This window comes from Schistocerca americana, chromosome 1 (assembly GCF_021461395.2).
Source record: "Schistocerca americana isolate TAMUIC-IGC-003095 chromosome 1, iqSchAmer2.1, whole genome shotgun sequence".
NCBI classification, from domain to species: Eukaryota; Metazoa; Arthropoda; class Insecta; order Orthoptera; family Acrididae; genus Schistocerca; species Schistocerca americana.
The window spans coordinates 860,691,340-860,713,097 of NC_060119.1; the positions used below are offsets into that span (position 1 = coordinate 860,691,340).

The 21,758-nt window shown below is 40.2% G+C and overlaps 1 protein-coding gene across 1 annotated transcript in view; it reads left to right on the forward strand.

Annotated features, from left to right (window-relative positions):
• The window catches only part of LOC124594726 (cilia- and flagella-associated protein 251-like), a 367,330-nt gene that overhangs the window by 184,184 nt on the left and 161,388 nt on the right, over positions 1–21,758 (forward strand). The window contains exon 6 of the mRNA XM_047133097.1: positions 3,048–3,160. Coding sequence (XP_046989053.1) covers positions 3,048–3,160 — 113 coding nt within the window. The remainder of the gene's footprint in view (positions 1–3,047; positions 3,161–21,758) is intronic.

The window sequence follows — 21,758 nt, forward strand, 5'->3', positions numbered from 1 at the left end:
TGAAAATTTACATTGGAACAATGAAAACAAGTGTCAATACCCACATAAATGAACACAAAAGGAACTGTCAACTGGGAAATACCGACAAATCAGCTGTAGCAGAACATGTTTTTAAAGACGGTGATCATGAAATAAAATTTTGTGAGACGAGCGTGCTAGCCAGGACATTTCATTATTATGCACGTATGTATAAAGAAGCTATTGAGATTCAGAAATGCCACAATAATTTTAATCAAAAAGAGGAAGGTTTAAAGTTAGACAACGTGTGGTGGTCAACTTTGCACCAATGATGTGACAATCGATTTCCTTCAATTCTGAATAATGATGTTAGTCAGAGAGAGACTTACAGTCAGCCCCACATGCCATATGGTGCTGCCCTCTATGTGCTCTATACAAATGGGACCTCCGTGGGCTGGCAGCCAGTCACTGACTCATCTTGGAAGATGTTGCCCACAGTTGGCAACAAAATGTCAGGAAAAAGAAGTTTTACAGATCAACCATGGTCTCCCAGCCCAGAAATTTTAAATAATGAAGATGCCGGCTGTGAAGGCATACACAATGTTCTTCACACTTAAGAGCATCATCTGTAACACTGTTATTTAAATTTCCTGTAGCTTTTACATGTGAAATTTGACATTTCCTCACTGTTTTGAATATGTGTGTCCACTGTTACAACCCATTTCAAGTGAAACAGTTTGATATATGCAAAACTAAAACTGAAATAAGTTTGTAGCACATACTATTAATAAAACCACATTGTAAACAAAGGAATAAGCAAAGATAATCTTCCTCACAGCTTGCCAGACTCATTGCAATTTGTTTCAATTTTTGGCATACAGAAGGTGTGGATCATAGCATAGAAACAGGGCGTGTGGCAGATGCAGACACCCAAACAAATTTTCTTAAAACATATTTACAGCCTGAATTTGATTATAAAACTTTGCAGTGTTATTCTTAAACAAATAATCTGATAAATTATGTAATAAAAAAATTCGAAATTTTCCTCAATTTTGCCCTGTGCCTGCCCTTAAGTCAAACAAGTAGTTATAAATCTATGCTACTATACAAAGACAAGAGGCTTCCATAACTCTCAAAAAACTCTTCACTGATTTACTTCAAATTTTTACAGTATGCACCAATAAACATTTGGACAAACATATATAAAGATCATGAGGTGTTAGCAAAAAATCTTGAAACATTCCTTACCAGTTTACTTCAAATTTTTAAACAATATTCCAAGAAACATTTTGAATATATATTCCTTTTACTGATTTACTTCAAATTTTTACACAACGTTCTAATGAACATTCAGACAGATATATATGTATGAAATTTATAAATATTTATATAATACATAATGGGCAAATAGGGGAAACATTGTTAGTAAAAATCTGGAAAAATTATTGTCCAGTTTACTCCAAATCTTTATTGGATGGACATAAGCTATATAATCTTGTATTACAAAGTATAAATGAAACATTGTTAGAAAATCCTCAGAAAGTTATTATTTACCAATTTACTTCAATTTTTTTACAAAATGTCCTAATAAAAATTGAACAGATATAAACTATATATTTTTATTAAAACATTATTATTAAAAATTTCGAAAGTTGTTGAGTGACTCACTTCAAAGTTTAGCATGACACTTCCAATAAACATACATAGTGTGAGAAATAATGTCACTGACTACTGTCCCCGCAGATCCAGTACCTAGAAATGTCTCTCTTGTACTCCATGTAATAACAATGACAAGCAATTCATGCATTAATTTTAAAGTGACTTCAGTTACAAATAAATTGTTTGTTTGCAGTAGCAATACACAAAGCTACAGGACAAAGACAGAGAGTAGGAGGTGATGGTTTTATGTTTCCATGTTTCCTCCTGTATTTGTGCAGTGCCTTGGCTGTAACACCATGAGTAGGGAACGCTTTGTGGTGGATCAGTCAGTGTGATGAGGTCTAAGTTACTTTTGATTGTCCTTCTTCCAGTATGGTTGTCTTTTTTCTTGTGTAATGGTTCAACTATTCCATACCATGGCTGTGCATGAACTTATTCTTCTTGACTTTGTATCCAGGCAGGGTGAGGCTGAAAGTGTCTTACTACTTCTAGACATTGAATGACAAACACATTGTCAGCCATAATCTTCTGTATTGTTTCATTCATTTACATGAATTATGAAGACAGATCCAAAGATCGAACTCATTGATCTCTAAACCTGATCACATGAGACCTCAACTTCAGATCTAAGATTTAAAATTTTCATTTGTCTTGAGAATTTACATTGTCCTATGAACATTTTCTCTGAGCTGCTCATGACACCTTCAAGGGGAGTTACCAAGGCATAAACATCTACATCCAGCAAGTGCTATCACACTCACCATGTTGTGCCTTGCTGCTGCTGTGTTATGTCACTGCATACATACCAAATTCACAGATCACAGTTCAGAAGTGCACAGAGGATTTTTTTCCACAACATAAAAAGATTATAAGAGACATGATAACCTTTCATTAGCATGAGCGTCCTCAGTGGAACATAGGTCATTCTCACTAATGGCCCATGTTGCACTGCAATGGACAAAGGTGGGGGGGGGGGGGGAGGGGGCAGAAATGGACAGAGAGAAGGAGAAGGAGGAGATAGACAGAGAGAGGGGGAAGAAGAGATGGAGAAAGAGAGGCAGTGACAAAGATATGGACAGAGAGAAGTGGGAGGAAGTGATGAGAGAGGAGGGAGAAGTAGGGCATGGACAGTGAGAGTGTGAGATTGGGGAGGAGGAGATGGACACAAAGAGGGAGGGGAGGGGGGGAGGGAAGAATATCAGGACATATGTCCAATTCTCATGTATATTTAGCAGTTACAAGGCACTGCCTGGCTCACTAGTATGACATATTTACATATGGTGTTCAATTCTGAATTTTAGTTTCCTGAAATGTTGTGCAGATACTTTTTAATTTTTGTATAGTGATATTTTAATTTTGTAAATAAAATACCATTACACAAAGTCCTATCATTATGATTAATTGTAAAATGAATTTATTCCCTTTTACAGCCAGCTGTCAACTGGGAAATGATCTGGGTGTTGTCAAGAATGTTACATTTCGGCCTAAGAGAAATGAACATTTCCTTATCACAGGTGAAAATGGTGTCACATTTATGACATGGGTAAGACCAATATTATGAAAATCCTTCGAGCTGTCATTTGTGAATTAGAAACAGATAAATATCTATCATTTTACTTTTAATTTTTCAATATATACAACACTGGAAAATTCCTTTTAAACTACCTAATACAGAGAGAAAAATAACAACTCACAAAATGATAATGGTTCAGTGTATGTTTATGGAACAAATATTGTAGTAAAGCTCTGCAGCATTTGGCCATAACAAGAATCTCTGTAATCCCCAACCTTTATGAACATCAGCAAGTATGACTTCATCCTGCAGTACAAAACCTACAAGAGATATACAAATTTTTAGGATTTTCTCTTCAGAGAACTCTCTTTCTGAACTACTTGTTTTATCCCTAGCTATTATGGACAAGAATCATAATTAACTCAATCTAAGAAGTGGTGCAGCCCAATGATAATTTTCCATTGTATGATACAAATTTACATCAAAAATTAATTTTATTCTCTGAACTACAGGCAAGGAATTTAAGTAATTAAATAGTCGGTGGGACACATTTTAGTGTTTTACATTTATGTCCAATAGAACAAGATCTAGACTGAATAGTCAGCACAATGGGGCCATAAAATGGTTCCATTTAAAAGTAATCACCACACACATTAAGACATTTGTCCCACTGGGAGGCAAGATGAACAGCTCCTGTTTATTAGAACGTTGGTTGTCACTGACAGATCCATGCAGAACCACTCTTTCACTTTTTGGTCCAACTCCAACTGACATACATGTAAGTCTTTGTTCAGGACACCAAAGATGTGAAAACACATGGTGAAAAATCTGGGCTGTATGGAGAAGGTTGCAGTACTTCTCACTGAAATCGCTGAAGTGTAGATCATGCAACAGGATTATTCTCTCTGGCAGCATTCCAGTACTCTAAGGGCAAAAAGCAGGGCCAACAGTGGAAATTTCCGACATCTTGCCCTGCCAAAGGGATCAAAAGGTCTTCATACAGGTTCTGGTAAGGTCATGATGACCTCCTTCAACTGCAGGAGTCCTCTGCTCATTGAGTTCCTCAAGTGTGGAAGCACAATCAGTGCACTGCCCTATGAAAACACTTTGCTGAAACTCTGGTGGACCACAAAATGAGAACACCCTGGAAGATTGTTGGACAGGATCATTCTATTGCACAGTAACACCTGCCATCACACTACCAATTGGATGAAGGTTACATTTTAGTGATCTGATCTGGAACCACTGCAACATCCTCTGTACAGCTCAGATCTTCCACCATACAATTTTCACATCTCTGGCAACCTGAAGAAAGACATGCATGGACTTTGGTTTCAGTTGCCTGAGGAACTGCCAGAGATGAAACAGAAATTGATAATGTTATCTCCCAGTGAGATAAATGTCTTAACATGTGTGGTGATTGATTACCTTTGAATGTAACCATTCCATGTTCTGTTGTGTTGTGTGTGCTCTTTTCATTTGACTGCCCCTCATATTTACCAAGAAAGGACAAATGTAAAACTTAAACAGCATTTTATAGCAAGGAATAAAATTGTAATATAAATTGCCTAAAATATTAAGAGATTACTAAAACTAACAAGTGGACCCTCCATGCTGTAAATCGCAGATTTGGTTGTGCTTCAAAAATGTTGTAGAGGCACTTACCCTGAGTGCCTGGCTATCTGGTTTTAGCAATGGGCCTTGGTTTTTGAGAAAATCATTGTGCACTATGTACACCCATACATCCTATATATTCTGAGCAAGTGAGCATAGTGCAGCGGTAGAGGTTCACGGCTACCATGCTGGTGTACATTTTTTTTCCAAAATTGACCAAATTTGTCAATTTTATTTCAAAGAATATCAACAAACAGTGTAAGGTGTGCAAAAGTATAAACATATATTTAGGTATTAATTTTTTCTGTCATACAATATTACAAAATCTTATTTTTCATTGTCCACATTGCTTGATGTGCCAGAACAATATTGTGGGTGATACTTATCATAGAAACAACTGAAGCACAAATTTTCGCAGCACCATGCCCATTTTATGAAATCAACTGTCTTGCAGGTGCATGGTTTCTTCATGAATGATACAAGGAAACACAATTCTTTTGCATTCAGAAAGATTTCTCTTTCATCTGCTAATTTCAATGCGAACCATTCATATCTAATCATGCTTCCAAAATTAGGTGCGCTGAATTTATGTAGGATTAGTGAATGTAATTTTATCAAATCTTCCCTAGAAGCGATCTCTCTATTGTCTTTCATCAAGTCGAGAGCATTCTGAATAATTTTCATGAAGATTTTCACCTGTCGGTAAAAATAAACTTCGCAGGGCTGGCAGTAAGCAGTGCACTTTGGTGGGACCACTTTTAGGGTTCAGGTGCTCGCTTTCCTTTCATCAGTGAATAGATGATTGTATAAAATTGAATCAGTTTGCCCTCCCAATGAATCAATAATGTACAAAAATTTCTTGTGTCCCACGTACGGAAGAATGACATAACACAAAAGTTTTTCTTACACCAGTTTTGTGAACTTCCCAGATTTCGTGCAGGACATGACTACATTTCTTTATTTCCCAGTTAATTCATCTACTCGTTTTTGAACATTAGGACCAACTTTTCTGGACAGTTCTTGCATACATAAATGGGCAGAGATCGAATTCAGGTAATACAAGAAGCGACTGTTGTACGAACATTTGGAACTCCAACTGTAAACCACAACCGGAATGATTATATAAAAAATTAGCATTTGAATATATCTTTATAATTTTGCACACCTTACATTGTTTGTTGATATTCTTTGAAATAAAATTGAAAAATTCGGTCGATTTTGGAAGAAAAAAAGTGTGCGCCAGCAGCATTTGAATACGGTACCTCAAGTGCAGTAGCCATGAAACTTTACCACTGCACCACACTGAATTGCTCAGAATATATCTTAATGTTACAGGTATTCAAAGCACGCAATGAACTTCAAAATCGATTTTCTCAAAAACCAAGGCCCGTTCCTAAAAAGCAGATAGCTAGGTACTCAGGGTAAGTGCCTCTACAACATATTTGAAGTGCATAAAAATCCACGATTTACAGTATGGAGGGTTCCCTTGTAAGTTATTTAAAAAGGCTGTAAAAAGTGCTAGGTAAACTATACATTCTATACAGTTAAGGACTACTTAGATGACACAGAATAGGTAATAGGTGAGATATTCCCTGGAAAACTTGATACAGGAGCTGTGCGTTTTTTATTACTACACCTATCTTCTTTCTGAGTTCCACACTGAACTTGTTATGGAGGGCTGTTGATTCAAATTTTGTGGCAAGTGAATAGAAAGTTGTGGTACACAAAATGGAAACCAAACATCATCATCATGATCCTGTTGCCAATGGATAGTGTGTGTGTGATATGTGCAGGATTGCTGTTGTGCTGTTGTGAAATGAATAGTCAAGCATCAGCTTTTTATGATATAAAATAATATGAATATCGTGTGTGCAGCAATTGGTCCCGAGAAGAGAATGAACAGTGTAGTGGTAGCTTTCTACACTATGAAATAACTACTTTGCTCAAATGTATGAACAAGACTGTATTGTACATTAGGCATAAATAGAATGAAGTTACAGTGGCCTTATATTTGGGAAGGTAGAGGTTCTAATCTCTGTCTGGCATCTCTGAATTATATTTTTCATAATTTCTTTAAATTAAAATGTAAAGGCCATGATGGTTCGTACTACAATGCCCAATGCGAGAGCCAGCTATTTGCCCATCCATGTCAAACAAGACCTGCAAATCTATGAATACATACTTTCCTTCTGTGATACTGAGACAGGTCCAATATCTTTGTGAAATTTATCTGTGGTTGAATAAAACTACTACTACTACTGCTGCTGTTCTTACATAAATATGTTAGCTTCCTCTTTCTAATGTAAAAAAATTCACTAAAATTGTCATCAGTAACACATAAAAGTATTTGATTTTGTTCAGGATAAGCAGCTTGTTGTCTTTGGACATGGATGTAACAAAATGGAAAATTTTCAAGTAATAACATAGTAACAGAATAATTTGCACAAGTTGCCACTTTCCTGGGACTCATAGGTTTTGAGGAAGTTTTCAATTCAGTTTTGATAGAATCTGTACTGACAGTCCATGAGAAATTATCCATTGATTATTTCTATTTTAGTATGCTAAAGAATATATATCAGTTCTTCAGCTTCCATTAGATTCAAGCAGAATAATGAGGAATTCAGAATTGAAAGAGAAGTTAGCAAAAAAGTTTCCATATAACCTAAACTATTGTTGGTTGTTCTGCAGGAAGTAAAGGAGCAAAATCTGTTACTGAAAAACATCTAAACCATGTAAGCCTGAAAATGTCTTTTTGCCTTTTCAATAATAAATAATAAATGTAAGAACTTAACTTAGGGACTGCAGCCAGGTGACATCTATGACATCCACTGATATTTCAATAGAAGCACACCTTGTCATTTTCTAGACACAAGTGTGATGAGAGAGCACTGTGCAAGCAAATTTAAAACCTCAGTATGCTTGGCTACACTGACCAAGAACTTAATATGGTATATGCAGAAGGACCACAAACGCACACACACACACACACACACACGCACACACACACACACACACACACACACACAAACTCTGTAAACAAGTCGTGGCACTTAACAGCCACAGATTACCAATGTCAGAAGTTATTGGTAGTGAACAATAATTAACAACAGTTGAGAACAGAGCATTATCTTCGTCATTGTGTTATTCGGCCAGAGAAAGAACAAGACTTCAGACATAAATTAAGAGAAAACTGCCTTCTATTTATAAGGTCACTTGCTAATTTAATCTCAATTTTTTCATTCATAAACTATCCCAGTAGCTGAAATTGTACAGCACAATATATGTGTGCTACGTTTCATGGGGCAGTGGTACCAAAGCATTGTTTTGCAGTAGCAGATTTGCTCAGCTGTTATATGAATATGTAACATTTATGCTCAATACACCAATCCTCCATGGTCTTCATGGTTTGGCCGATGTATGACATGCCAAAACTACAAGGCACATGGTAGACACCCCACATATGTGAACATTCATCCATTAAGGACACTAAAGCAATACTAATCTTAGATGGTAGTCAAAAATACACTTCACACCATGTTCCCCCAAAATATGAGGAATCCTGTTGGAAATGCTACCTGTGTAAGGCAAAAAGACCATAGACTTAGTGCTACCTAATTATTTCCATCACCCACCTGATTCACGGTTGGTTGGTGGTGCAACACATGTGTGTTTACTACAACAGATCTGGAAAAAGATGAGTTTGAATGTGTTAACTCACAAACTTCCAGGGTCTATGATGACTTGGGAACTATGAAGCAAGGTATGAAGCACCCCTTCACACTGAGCCCTTCACACAATACAAATAATTTTCAGTTGGCTTTCTATAACTGATGAGTCCCAACATACCATCAACCTACTTCCTGACCAACACATCAACAAAGGAAAGGCAGACACCCTTTTCCACCACCATTGTGAAGTAAATATCCAGGCATACTGAATTAATATGTTCTAAAAAGCTCCTTAAATTCTCAAACAATGAAAGTCCAGGATGGAGTAACAACAATATTATAAAAAGGATGGATTGCTACTCACCAAATACAGGACATGTTGAGTCCCAGACAGGCACAATGAAAAATCTGCTATACATTTTAGCTTTTGGCCAAAATGCATTCTTCTTATGTAGAAAACACACACACACACACATTCACATAAGCACAACCCACACACATGACCACTGTCTGCTCCCCATCATAACTTGATCTGTTCAAAATGGTTCAAATGGCTCTGAGCACTATGGGACTTAACATCTGAGGTCATCAGTCCCCTAAAACTTAAAACTACTTAAACCTAACTAACCAAAGGACATCACACACATCCATGCCCGAGACAGGATTCGAACCTGTGACCGTAGCAGTCGCGCACTTGATCTGTCTGTTCATAGAACTGATCATTAATTAAAAAGTAAGTGTATGTCAATGGATATCAAAATAGATTCATTAATCCAAAATAGGCTTAACTACAATTAACTGTAATGATCAGACTTAAATGAGAGTGAAAAGAGAGATGGGGTGTGCACCTGTCAACATATTAGCAGTTGTTGAATATCTCAGCTGGCTACATTCCTGTAAGTTGGTTGAACATTTTATATGCTGAGAGAATCTCAAGTTTCACTTTCTTTACCTATATGGGGGGGGGGGGGGGAGGGGGGAGGGGGGGGGCAAGTATCAGTGCTTTCAGAAGTTAGACAAATTACACAGTAGAAGACAGAGATTGCAATGTGCACTTTCACTTTTGTTATGATGTCAAGACCATAATTTTGTTTGAATATTTCCCAGAGTTACGCACACAGTAATTCTCCTGCTGATAATCACATCAAGCAGTACGGTGGTTTGGCTCTTATTTCCAAAATGATCGTTTATAGTCACTCACAATAGGATTTTGTCTCCAGGGACTTGATTTAGCTTCCTTTGATGAGTGTTTTGAAAATCCCATCTTTTCTTAAGACTGATTGTATGGTACATCTTTGTCATAGTCAATGGGAATTTTGTTCTGTAACTGCACAGCATTCAGCTGAGTTTGAACTTTTCCAAGACTTGGAAAAGTAGATATTGTGTGATGAATCTAAAGGAAAGAGGTTAAGATCACAGAGTTTTATTCGATCTGGAGAAAGGTTTAAACTACAGTCTAACGCCTAAATTTTTACCAGTTGTTTATTTTATAAGTTCTGTTGAACAGGCTATTTTTAAACTATCTGCAGATACTGTCAAGGTTGTTAGGAAAGAAACATCACATGTTGACCGAGCATATTCCCCAAGAGTAATATTACAGCAGCTGAGAGGACTGTTTTGTGTTCCCTCATGCTGGATATTGATATTGTTATCTTGCCTGCTTCAATATTACTATTGTATAAGCAGAATTACATTCAAAAGCTGCAGTGTTCACTATCTGAGCCAGTGTATCACAGCCTCAGTACTGATCCAATTAAAAGGATTGAGAGGAAGACTAACAACACACTGAAAAAAGTTCCTTGTCATAGGAGACTATTCAAAGTCTTATTTCTTATTGTGATGTCCTCCCCTAGATTTTGTGTACTTCTGAAGATCCACAAACAAGTGGCTCCTCTTAGGCATATTGTCAGTAACACTGGTGCCGCAGCATACCATGTAGCAAAACTCATTGCTGTGCTGTTGAGACAACTAATAGGTCGAAGTGCACATCACATTAAGAACCTTGTGGTTTTCTTATATCAGTTAGGGGGATTGTGTTTGAATGAATCTGATATTTTAGTATGATTTCCTGTAGTCTCCCTCTTCACTCACATTCCCGTGCTTTATTGAGTTACTGCTGTGTTCGGATGCAGGCTGAGTTGGCATCCCTTCGCTCCCAGCATCAGGCAGTGTTGGCTTCGGTCACACAGCTTGAGGCTGTTGCCAATGGGCATCACTGTGGGGCTCCGGATGGGGGTTTTTCGGGGACGGGCAGCTCGTCCCACGCATCCCCTGATTGGACTACGACTGTGGTTGCCCGGGATACTGCCCGCATTGAGGCTGATCCCTCACCTGTGGTAGAGTGGGAGGTCGTCTCAAGGTGTGGCAGGGGGTGAAAGACATTCCGGAGGGCTGAACGGAAAGCCTCTCCAGTTTGTCTGACGAACCGGTTTCAGGCTCTGTCTCAGGCTGATACTGATCTTCGGCCTGACATGGCTGCTTGTCCTGTTCCAGAGGTTGCCCCTCAGTCTGCAAGATCCGGGCAGTTGCAGAGGGTGGGCTTACTGGTAGTTGGGAGCTCCAACGTCAGGCGTGTAGTGGGGCCCCTTAGGGAAATGGCAGCAAGAGAGGGGAAGAAAACCAATGTGCACTCCGTGTGCATACCGGGGGGGAGTTATTCTAGATGCGGAAAGGGTCCTTCCGGATGCCATGAAGGATACAGGGTGCACCCATCTGCAGGTGGTCGCTCATGTCGGCACCAATGATGTGTGTCGCTATGGATCGGAGGAAATCCTCTCTGGCTTCCGGCGGCTATCTGATTTGGTGAAGACTGCCAGTCTCACTAGCGGGATGAAAGCAGAGCTCACCATCTGCAGCATCGTCGACAGGACTGACTGCGGACCTTTGGTACAGAGTCGAGTGGAGGGTCTGAATCAGAGTCTGAGATGGTTCTGCGACCATGTGGGCTGCAGATTCCTCGACTTGCGCCATAGGGTGGTGGGGTTTCGGGTTCCGCTGGATAGGTCAGGAGTCCACTACACGCAACAAGGGGCTACACGGGTAGCAGGGGTTGTATGGCGTGGGTTGGGCGGTTTTTTAGGTTAGATGGCCTTGGGCAAGTACAGAAAGGGCAACAGCCTCAACGGGTGCGGGGCAAAGTCAGGACATGCGGGGACCAAGCAGCAATCGGTATTGTAATTGTCAACTGTCGAAGCTGCGTTGGTAAAGTACCGGAACTTCAAGCGCTGATAGAAAGCACCGAAGCTGAAATCGTTATACGTACAGAAAGCTGGCTTAAGCCAGAGATAAATTCTGCCGAAATTTTTACAAAGGTACAGACGGTGTTTAGAAAGGATAGATTGCATGCAACCGGTGGTGGAGTGTTCGTCGCTGTTAGTAGTAGTTTATCCTGTAGTGAAGTAGAAGTGGATAGTTCCTGTGAATTATTATGGGTGGAGGTTACACTAAACAACCGAACTAGGTTAATAATTGGCTCCTTTTACCGACCTCCCGACTCAGCAGCATTAGTGGCAGAACAACTGAGAGAAAATTTGGAATACATTTCACATAAATTTTCTCAGCATGTTATAGCCTTAGGTGGAGATTTCAATTTACCAGATATAGACTGGGACACTCAGATGTTTAGGACGGGTGGTAGGGACAGAGCATCGAGTGACATTATACTGAGTGCACTATCCGAAAATTACCTCGAGCAATTAAACAGAGAACCGACTCGTGGAGATAACATCTTGGATCTACTGATAACAAACAGACCCGAACTTTTCGACTCTGTATGTAGAGAACAGGGTATCAGTGATCATAAGGCCGTTGCAGCATCCCTGAATATGGAAATTAATAGGAATATAAAAAAAGGGAGGAAGGTTTATCTGTTTAGCAAGAGTAATAGAAGGCAGATTTCAGACTACCTAACAGATCAAAACGAAAATTTCTGTTCCGACACTGACAATGTTGAGTGTTTATGGAAAAAGTTCAAGGCAATTGTAAAATGCGTTTTAGACAGGTACGTGCCGAGTAAAACTGTGAGGGACGGGAAAAACCCACCGTGGTACAACAACTAAGTTAGGAAACTACTGCGAAAGCAAAGAGAACTCCACTCCAAGTTTAAATGCAGCCAAAACCTCTCAGACAAACAGAAGCTAAACGATGTCAAAGTTAGCGTAAGGAGGGCTATGCGTGAAGCGTTCATTGAATTCGAAAGTAAAATTCTATGTTCCGACTTGACAGAAAATCCTAGGAAGTTCTGGTCTTACGTTAAATCAGTAAGTGGCTCGAAACAGCATATCCAGACACTACGGGATGATGATGGCATTGAAACAGAGGATGACACGCGTAAAGCTGAAATACTAAACACCTTTTTCCAAAGCTGTTTCACAGAGGAAGACTGCACTGCAGTTCCTTCTCTAAATCCTCGCACAAACGAAAAAATGGCTGACATCGAAATAAGTGTCCAAGGAATAGAAAAGCAACTGGAATCACTCAATAGAGGAAAGTCCACTGGACCTGATGGGATACCTATTCGATTCTACACAGAGTACGCGAAAGAACTTGCCCCCCTTCTAACAGCCGTGTACCGCAAGTCTCTAGAGGAACGGAGGGTTCCAAATGATTGGAAAAGAGCACAGATAGTCCCAGTCTTCAAGAAGGGTCGTCGAGCAGATGCGCAAAACTATAGACCTATATCTCTTACGTCGATCTCTTGTAGAATTTTAGAACATGTTTTTTGCTCGCGTATCATGTCATTTCTGGAAACCCAGAATCTACTATGTAGGAATCAACATGGATTCCGGAAACAGCGATCGTGTGAGACCCAACTCGCTTTATTTGTTCATGAGACCCAGAAAATATTAGATACAGGCTCCCAGGTAGATGCTATTTTTCTTGACTTCCGGAAGGCGTTTGATACAGTTCCGCACTGTCGCCTGATAAACAAAGTAAGAGCCTACGGAATATCAGACCAGCTGTGTGGCTGGATTGAAGAGTTTTTAGCAAGCAGAACACAGCATGTTGTTATCAATGGAGAGACGTCTACAGACGTTAAAGTAACCTCTGGCGTGCCACAGGGGAGTGTTATGGGACCATTGCTTTTCACAATATATATAAATGACCTAGTAGATAGTGTCGGAAGTTCCATGCGGCTTTTCGCGGATGATGCTGTAGTATACAGAGAAGTTGCAGCATTGGAGAATTGTAGCGAAATGCAGGAAGATCTGCAGCGGATAGGCACTTGGTGCAGGGACTGGCAACTGACCCTTAACATAGACAAATGTAATGTATTGCGAATACATAGAAAGAAGGATCCTTTATTGTATGATTATATGATAGCGGAACAAACACTGGTAGCAGTTACTTCTGTAAAATATCTGGGAGTATGCGTGCGGAACGATTTGAAGTGGAATGATCATATAAAATTAATTGTTGGTAAGGCGGGTACCAGGTTGAGATTCATTGGGAGAGTGCTTAGAAAATGTAGTCCATCAACAAAGGAGGTGGCTTACAAAACACTCGTTCGACCTATACTTGAGTATTGCTCATCAGTGTGGGATCCGTGCCAGATCGGTCTGACGGAGGAGATAGAGAAGATCCAAAGAAGAGCGGCGCGTTTCGTCACAGGGTTATTTGGTAACCGTGATAGCATTACGGAGATGTTTAATAAACTCAAGTGGCAGACTCTGCAAGAGAGGCGCTCTGCATCGCGGTGTAGCTTGCTCGCCAGGTTTCGAGAGGGTGTGTTTCTGGATGAGGTATCAAATATATTGCTTCCCCCTACTTATACCTCCCGAGGAGATCACGAATGTAAAATTAGAGAGATTAGAGCGCGCACGGAGGCTTTCAGACAGTCGTTCTTCCCGCGAACCATATGCGACTGGAACAGGAAAGGGAGGTAATGACAGTGGCACGTAAAGTGCCCTCCGCCACACACCGTTGGGTGGCTTGCGGAGTATCAATGTAGATGTAGATGTAGATGTTGAAATAATAAGCCAGTTTCTTGACTTTCATTTACTATTTATTCAGTATGTTCTATGAACAGCCAGATGGAGTTGTAACGGGGAACTCCTTGGCATCTATTATTCTGTCTATTTATGAAAGATTTCAAGGAATGTGCATGGTGTTGGCAGCATTTCTTAGATACCTAGGTTGTCTGACCTCAAGGAATTGAAAATTTAAACAGCTGTTTATAATATCTCAATTCAGTTCACCTTTATATTCACTTCACAATAGTGATGAAAAAGAATGGTTGCCTTCCCTTTCTTGATGTGTTGTTCAGGAGGAGTGTTGATAGTACATGTGTTGAAAACCAACTCACACAGATTTGTGTCTTCAGGCTGATAGTTGTCACCACCCTTCTAAGTTTGAAGTGGTACTTCATAACTTGGTTCATTGGGCCCATGTCATTTCAGACTCTGAAAATTTGTTATCTGAGTTAGTGCATTTTAATGTCATCTTATGCCAGATTCATTGTAATGAAAGACATATCAGATGATTGTTGCACTATTGACCAACTGTGAATAAGATGAGTGGTGAAATTAATGAGGTCATACCTAAGCCATTTTGTGTTATGCAGGTAGTATTTCCAACAGAATTGATTGTATTCTGCAGAAACATGGTGTGAAGTGTGTTTTTTGACAACCGTCTAACATTACAGTCCTTTTAGTATTTGTAAAGGATCATTTTTGTTGTGGCATGCCGTATCTTGGTTGTACCATGAGGTTATCTAGTATATTGAGCATAAGTGTGTAAGGGTACAGACGTTTATATAGTTCTTACATATCAAATCTTGCCCATACTCATCTATAACAGACCAGAGACCACAGGTGGCTCAAGGATGCCTCCTCTGTGTCTGCATTTACATCTATACCCTGTAAACCAATGTGAAGTGCACAGCAGAGAGTACATCCCATTTTACCAGTTATTGGGGTTTCTTCCCACTCCATTCACATATGGAGCGTGGGAAGAATGATTGTTTGAATACCTATGAGCATCGGTAATTATTTTAATCTTATCCTCATTATCCATATGTGAGCAATACATAGAGAGTTGTAATATATTCTTTAAACTTTCTTAACAGGTTTTTGTGAGGTAGTTTACGTCTGTCTTCAAGAGCTTTCTGGTTCCTTTAGTATGGAGCAAACAAACCTGTGACCATTTTTGCTGCCCTCTGACGGACTATGGTTTTATGTGCACCACCTATATAAAGACCAGTGTATAAGGTAAATTATAAAATGGTGAAAAAAAGGACTACTACATTTTAAACATTAGAAGATAGAAAAATGAAAGATAAAAAATACTGTAGGCATTGAAGTAAATTTGTTTCACCAAAATATGTATAAGAGGGAAGTAGTATATGTGCACAAGAATTCCCAAAGTCTGCCAAGAATTTTCAAGGAAGTGGCTTTTCCAATGGGAATAATTAACAAAGTAACAGAATATGTAAGTGAAACAGTACCTGCTTGGAAACTGAAAAACCAGGGCTATGAAAGTATGGCACTGAATTTTGGAAATAATATCATTTTTAGATCAGAACATGCTGAAAAACAAAAATTTTTTTGGTAGGAATGACTTTTGAAATACTAAATTTACAGAAAAACTTTAATGTTTGCTCCAAAACGGAGAATGAAGGCTTTCACATAAATCACGCCAATCTAGGAACAAACAATTTTTAGTAGGGTACAATTCTCATGTCTTGTGACCTCAGCTGGAATCCACAAGCAAAACAAAGTTTCCAGGTTTATTACAAAACAATATCAGCTTTATTTCAACAGACATGTAAGTCTTGTATAAAGAATATGAAAACCTTCTGAAATTGTGTGAATTGTCTCTTGAATTTATAGCAAACTGAAAAATCTAGACGTTGTTCATGTTGTGCTGACTACTATCACTGTTGAGTGGAATAAGAACAAGTACAGACATACAACAAGGGAACGGCAGTCTGTTAATCACAAGCACTAAGTTCCATAAACTGGCAGATACCAAGTCTTGCACCTCAGGCCATGAAGACCAAGTCATTGAGACAGAGGCTTATTGCTGACTGATAGATTCTCTTTGTTACGTCAGAGGTGTGTAGTCCTGGTTGAGGCAGCAGCTGGGACTGACTTTCCAAGGATGTGCATTGGCATACATACTACACAGGTACATAGATATGGCATGTCCTACTTGCTGGTGATGCAGTGGAAGCAAATAGTGGCATGTTTGCCACATCTCCTAGTAGTGGCACGAGTGCCGCCTGTAGGCAAATGGAATGCTGCTTTATCATGACAGTGGCTGTCAGACTTGGTGATGGAAACAGCATAATGTTGTTGTTCTCTGGTAATGTTGGTGAGTGGCTCCAAAAGACCCATCACCTGCAGGAGGGTGCTTCTGCAACATGCTGGACTTGTGTCCTATTCTCATGGACTAGTGTCCCAGTACATCATGAGAATACATGCTTTACAAGAATAGTAGATTACGAATCTCTCTTCAACTAAATTTTTCCAAATAGACTGTTTACACTGTTGTCATGAACAGACTGTAAATTACATTGTGCATAATAAAATTTAGTGAAACACTGCTTTAATAAGTAATTAGTTAATTTCATGTACACATATTGTTTGCATTACTAGTGAGAAGAGATTTGTAAAAGAAAAAGAGTGAAATTTGCATCAAGAGTTAAATGAGAATAAGCCAGGCAATCCCAGCTTGACTTGTTACATCATCCATCAGTGGATTGTAAGGACTTATATTGAATAATAAGATTAAAAAATATATACAGCACAAACAAAATAAAGAAATATAATTATTGAAAGTCACCAACAACAAATAATTACATACATTACTCATTTACAGATTACATGGTGCAAAATTAAGCAGTCAAGGGAGAGTTTGGGTGGGTCTATTTTTGCAACTTTGTGATAAAAGGAAAAAAATAATTAATTGTTACTTTGATAACATGTGGGTTACTGTAAGACTATGTAGTGCAGTGTTACGTCCAGTGTAATGCTGTGTGTGAGTGATTGCCATTTGTAATTATTATCTACGGTGCAGTCTCTGACTTAACGTTTCCTCATTTGTTTTTATGCTGTTCCATTGTTTAATTTTCTAGTAAAGGAGTCATATGAGTTACGGTGTGTTATTATGTTGCAATTAAGTAAATACGACTAGTCCCGCAACACTGGTGACCCCGACATAATGTCCGACGGTCACTAATGTGAAATTCGATGGTCACTAATGCTCCGTATCATTCCAGGTCAAGTTAAATATGAACATCTGTGTCAACCATGTCGCGCGCCTTCCATGTTCCATTTCGCTGTAACTCACAATGGCAGACCCACCACTAACTGCAGAAGTGTCTACTGGCACAGTAATTAATCGCATAACAGTAAAACTGCCACCGTTTTGGCAACAGAATCGTGCAGTGGTTTGCTCAAGTAGAAAGTCAATTTGTGCTAGCACACACAACCACAGATGAAACTAAGTACAGTTATGTAGTTTCTGCACTCAATGAAGATATGGCCACAGAATTGGTGTTACTGCCAAGTACTGATCATTACACAACCATCAAGAATGCTCTGATTACCCGTCTGTCGCAGTCTGAGGCAAAGAGATTGGGGAAGCCTTCACACAGAGGAGCTAGGGGATCGCACACCATCGTAGCTACTAAGCCAACTGCGTACATTAGCGAGCAGTGTGGTCAGTGATGACATTTTGCTGAATATTTGGCTATCACACCTGCCACCTGAATTGCAGAAAATATTGACAGTGTGTGCTGGTGATCTGGATGCACTCGCACAAACCGTGGATTGCATAGCAGAAATGTTTCCATCTACATGCGTCGCAACAGTTTGCTCACAACCTCGGGCAGATAACACTCTCACCATGCTATAAGCACAGGTTGCCGAGCTCACCGTACAAGTAGCTGCATTACAGACCCAGACTACCAGCCGCCAATCTCTTCACCACTGCTCATCAGGTAAGTGCAGACATTCACCTTCATCAGCAAGAATCTGTTGGCATCACTGACGGTATGTTTCCAAAGCATGCAAGTGTAAACTGCCATGTGAACAGGGAAACTCAGCAGGAAGTCAGTGATGACGGTCATTGGCTCTCCAGATGGCAGCCGTCGACTGTTTGTAATGGAACATAGCACAAAGTTACAGTATTTGGTAGACACGGGTGCTGACGTGTCCGTCTATCCATCTGACTGTCTGCCATGTCACAAATGTGATGACTGTCACCTTTTCACAGCCAATGGTTCCACAATAAAAACATATGGTCATGTCACATTAGTTTTGAACTTAGGCCTGCCGCACAAATTTGAATGGCAATTTGTCGTAGCAGATGTGATGCACCCCATACTTGGAGTGGATTTTTTATCATTTTATGGACTCATGCCTGACCTCCATCACCAACGCATTCTTGACACTGCTACCAACCTAGCTAGCCAAGGTCGAGTGTGTTGTGTGGAAGACACAGCAGTATGAGTGGTTACTCGTGATTCTCCATTTGTAGAGCTCCTCAGACAGTTCCCAGAAATCACATGCCAGATTCCCACACTAGCACTTGTGCAGCACTCAACAGTGCACTATATTTTGACTACACCTGGGCCACCACTGCATGCTCAACTGCACTGCTTGACCCCCCAGAAACTGAAGATAGTTAAGCAGGAATTCTTGTACATGCTAACACAAGGAATCTACCACCCACTGAGCAGTAGTTGATCATCTCCTCGACATGTGGTACCAAAGAAGAATAACGGATGGCGTCCATGTGGCAACTACAGGCAGTTCAATGCCAGAGCCATACCAGATCATTATCCAGTCCCGCATGTTGAAGATATTACTTTCAGTGTCTACGGTAAGCGAATCTTTTCTACGTTGGACTTAGTTTGTGTGTTTTACCAGATACCTATGGCACCGATGACGTTGCTAAGACCACCATTTGCACACCATTCAGACTCTTTGAATTTACCCAAATACCTTGTGGACTTTGTAATGCTGCACAAACGTTTCAACAGTTCGTGGGTGAAGTGACACATTACTTAGACTTCTGTTATGTGTATATTGATGACATTTTGGTCATTTCAAATTTAGAGGCAGAACACCTGTCTCACTTATGACAGATCTTCACTTGTTTACGTGCACATGACCTGCTCATCAACCCATCGAAGTGCATTTTTGGAGCAGCTGAAGTACAGTTCCTAGGCTACACTATCAATGCTCAAGGCCAATATGGCCACCACAGGAGAAAGCAGAGGCTGTACTGAATTTTCCCCAGCCTATGATGGTTAAAGAGTTATACAGATTTCTTGGCATAACCAATTTTTACCGTTGATTCATTTGCAATCATGACTTCCTAGCTGCACCACTGAATAATTTCTTGTAAGGTTCACTAAAGCCGAAAGACAAACTCCAGTGGGACAGTGAGGCCGATTTGACATTTAACAAGCTGAAGACTGCCATCGCAGAAGCTACATTGTTAGCACACCCAGTTCCGCGAGTGCCTGTCACTCTGATGGTCGACACATCTGTAACTGCAATCAGTGCTGCACTGCAACAGCAAATAGACAGGCACTGGCAGCCTTTAGCCTTTTTCAGTAAAAAGCTATCGCAATCTCAACAGAATTGGTCCACATATGATCGCAAACTGTATGCTGCGTATGTTGCTATTAAGAAAATTCATCACATGTTGGAAGGACAGCAGTTCACTCTCATCACAGACCATAAGCCACTAACATTTGCTTTCCGCCATCATCCTGAGAAGACATCACCACATCAATTGCGACATCTTGACTATATCGGACAGTTCACTACCAGTATTGTCCCCGTTGAAGGAGAACTAAATGTACTAGCTGATGCACTCTCCAGGATTGAAGCAATCACTGAAGCAGTTGATTTTGAAACTCTCGCCATAGTGCAACAATCTGATACTGAGCTCTGAGATTTGTTGGTGCAGCCATTGGGCCTACAACTCTGCCATATTACACTGCCACTGTCAACTGAGCTGCTGTATTGTGATGTTGCCACCAGCAAACCAAGACCTTTCGTGACTGCTGACTTTTGCCAACAGACAATCGCCCCTTTACATAACTTGTTGCACCGTGGAATACGAGCCACTACCAACATGGTGAAGTGAGCTTTTGTCTGGCCACACATGGACAAAGATTGCAAGCAATATGTGCGACAATGTGTGGCCTGTCAACAGAATAAAGTTAGCCAGCATGTTAGGTCACCTCTTGGCACATTTCTTCCTCTAAACCAGAGATTTGATCATGTCCACCTAGACCTAGTAAGACCTCTCCCATCATCGGAAGGATACACCTACTGCCTTACAGCCATTGATTGTTTTAGACGCTGGCCAGAAGTGTTCGTGATCACCAACATCACTGCTGAAACTGTTGCGACTGCATTCTTCAGGGGATGGATCACCCATTTCGGAGTGCCATTACAAATCAAAACAGACCAAGGAAGACAGTTTGAGTCATATTTGTTCAAAGCACTCTCTATCCTACTGGGTACAAGGTGCATTAGAACTACAGCTTATCACCCATCAGCAAATGGTTTAATTGAACACATGCACCGCCAACTGAAAGTGTCGCTTCATTGCCACGACTCACAGTGGTGGACAGAGACATTGCCCACTGTCCTCCTGGGTCTCCGTATGTTGCTGAAAGAAGACCCGAACGCCACAACTGCAGAACTTGTTTATGGCCAGCTGGTACAACTTCCCGGTGAGTTCTTTGCTTATGTGCCAGACAACGGCATTGACACTGCAGATTTTGTACAAAAGACACATACACAAATCCGGCAACTACGCCCCATTGCTCCAAGGGATCAGGAAAGCCAATATGTCTTCTTACAGCATGATGCAGTATGCAAGCTGCTGCAACCACCCTACGATGGACCTTATCATGTCATCAGTAGGGAGGACAAGACAGTCAGTCGATGTGATGGGTCTCCGTTGACAGGCTCAAACCAGGTTTACATGCTCCCTACACTGGTACGGATGCATCTACACACACTAAGGACATGACTAAACCTCCAACCACTCCACTGCACATCACAGGTCAGCCTCAATGGATGTCTGAGGCTACTTCTAATGCACCACCAGCAGCCTGTGCACAACCCGTTGTAACCCGGTCCAGATGACATGTCCATTTCAACATAAAGTACCATTGACACTAAGGGGGGAGTTGTGGAGTGCAGTGTTACCTACAGTGGAATGTTGTGTGTGAGTGATTGCCATTTGTATTTATTATCTCTGGTGCAGTCTCTGACTTATGTTTCCTCATTTGTTTTTATGCTGTTCTGTTGTTTAATTTTCTAGTAAAGGAGTGGTATGAGTTGTGGTGTGTTTTTATGTTTCAATTAAGTAAA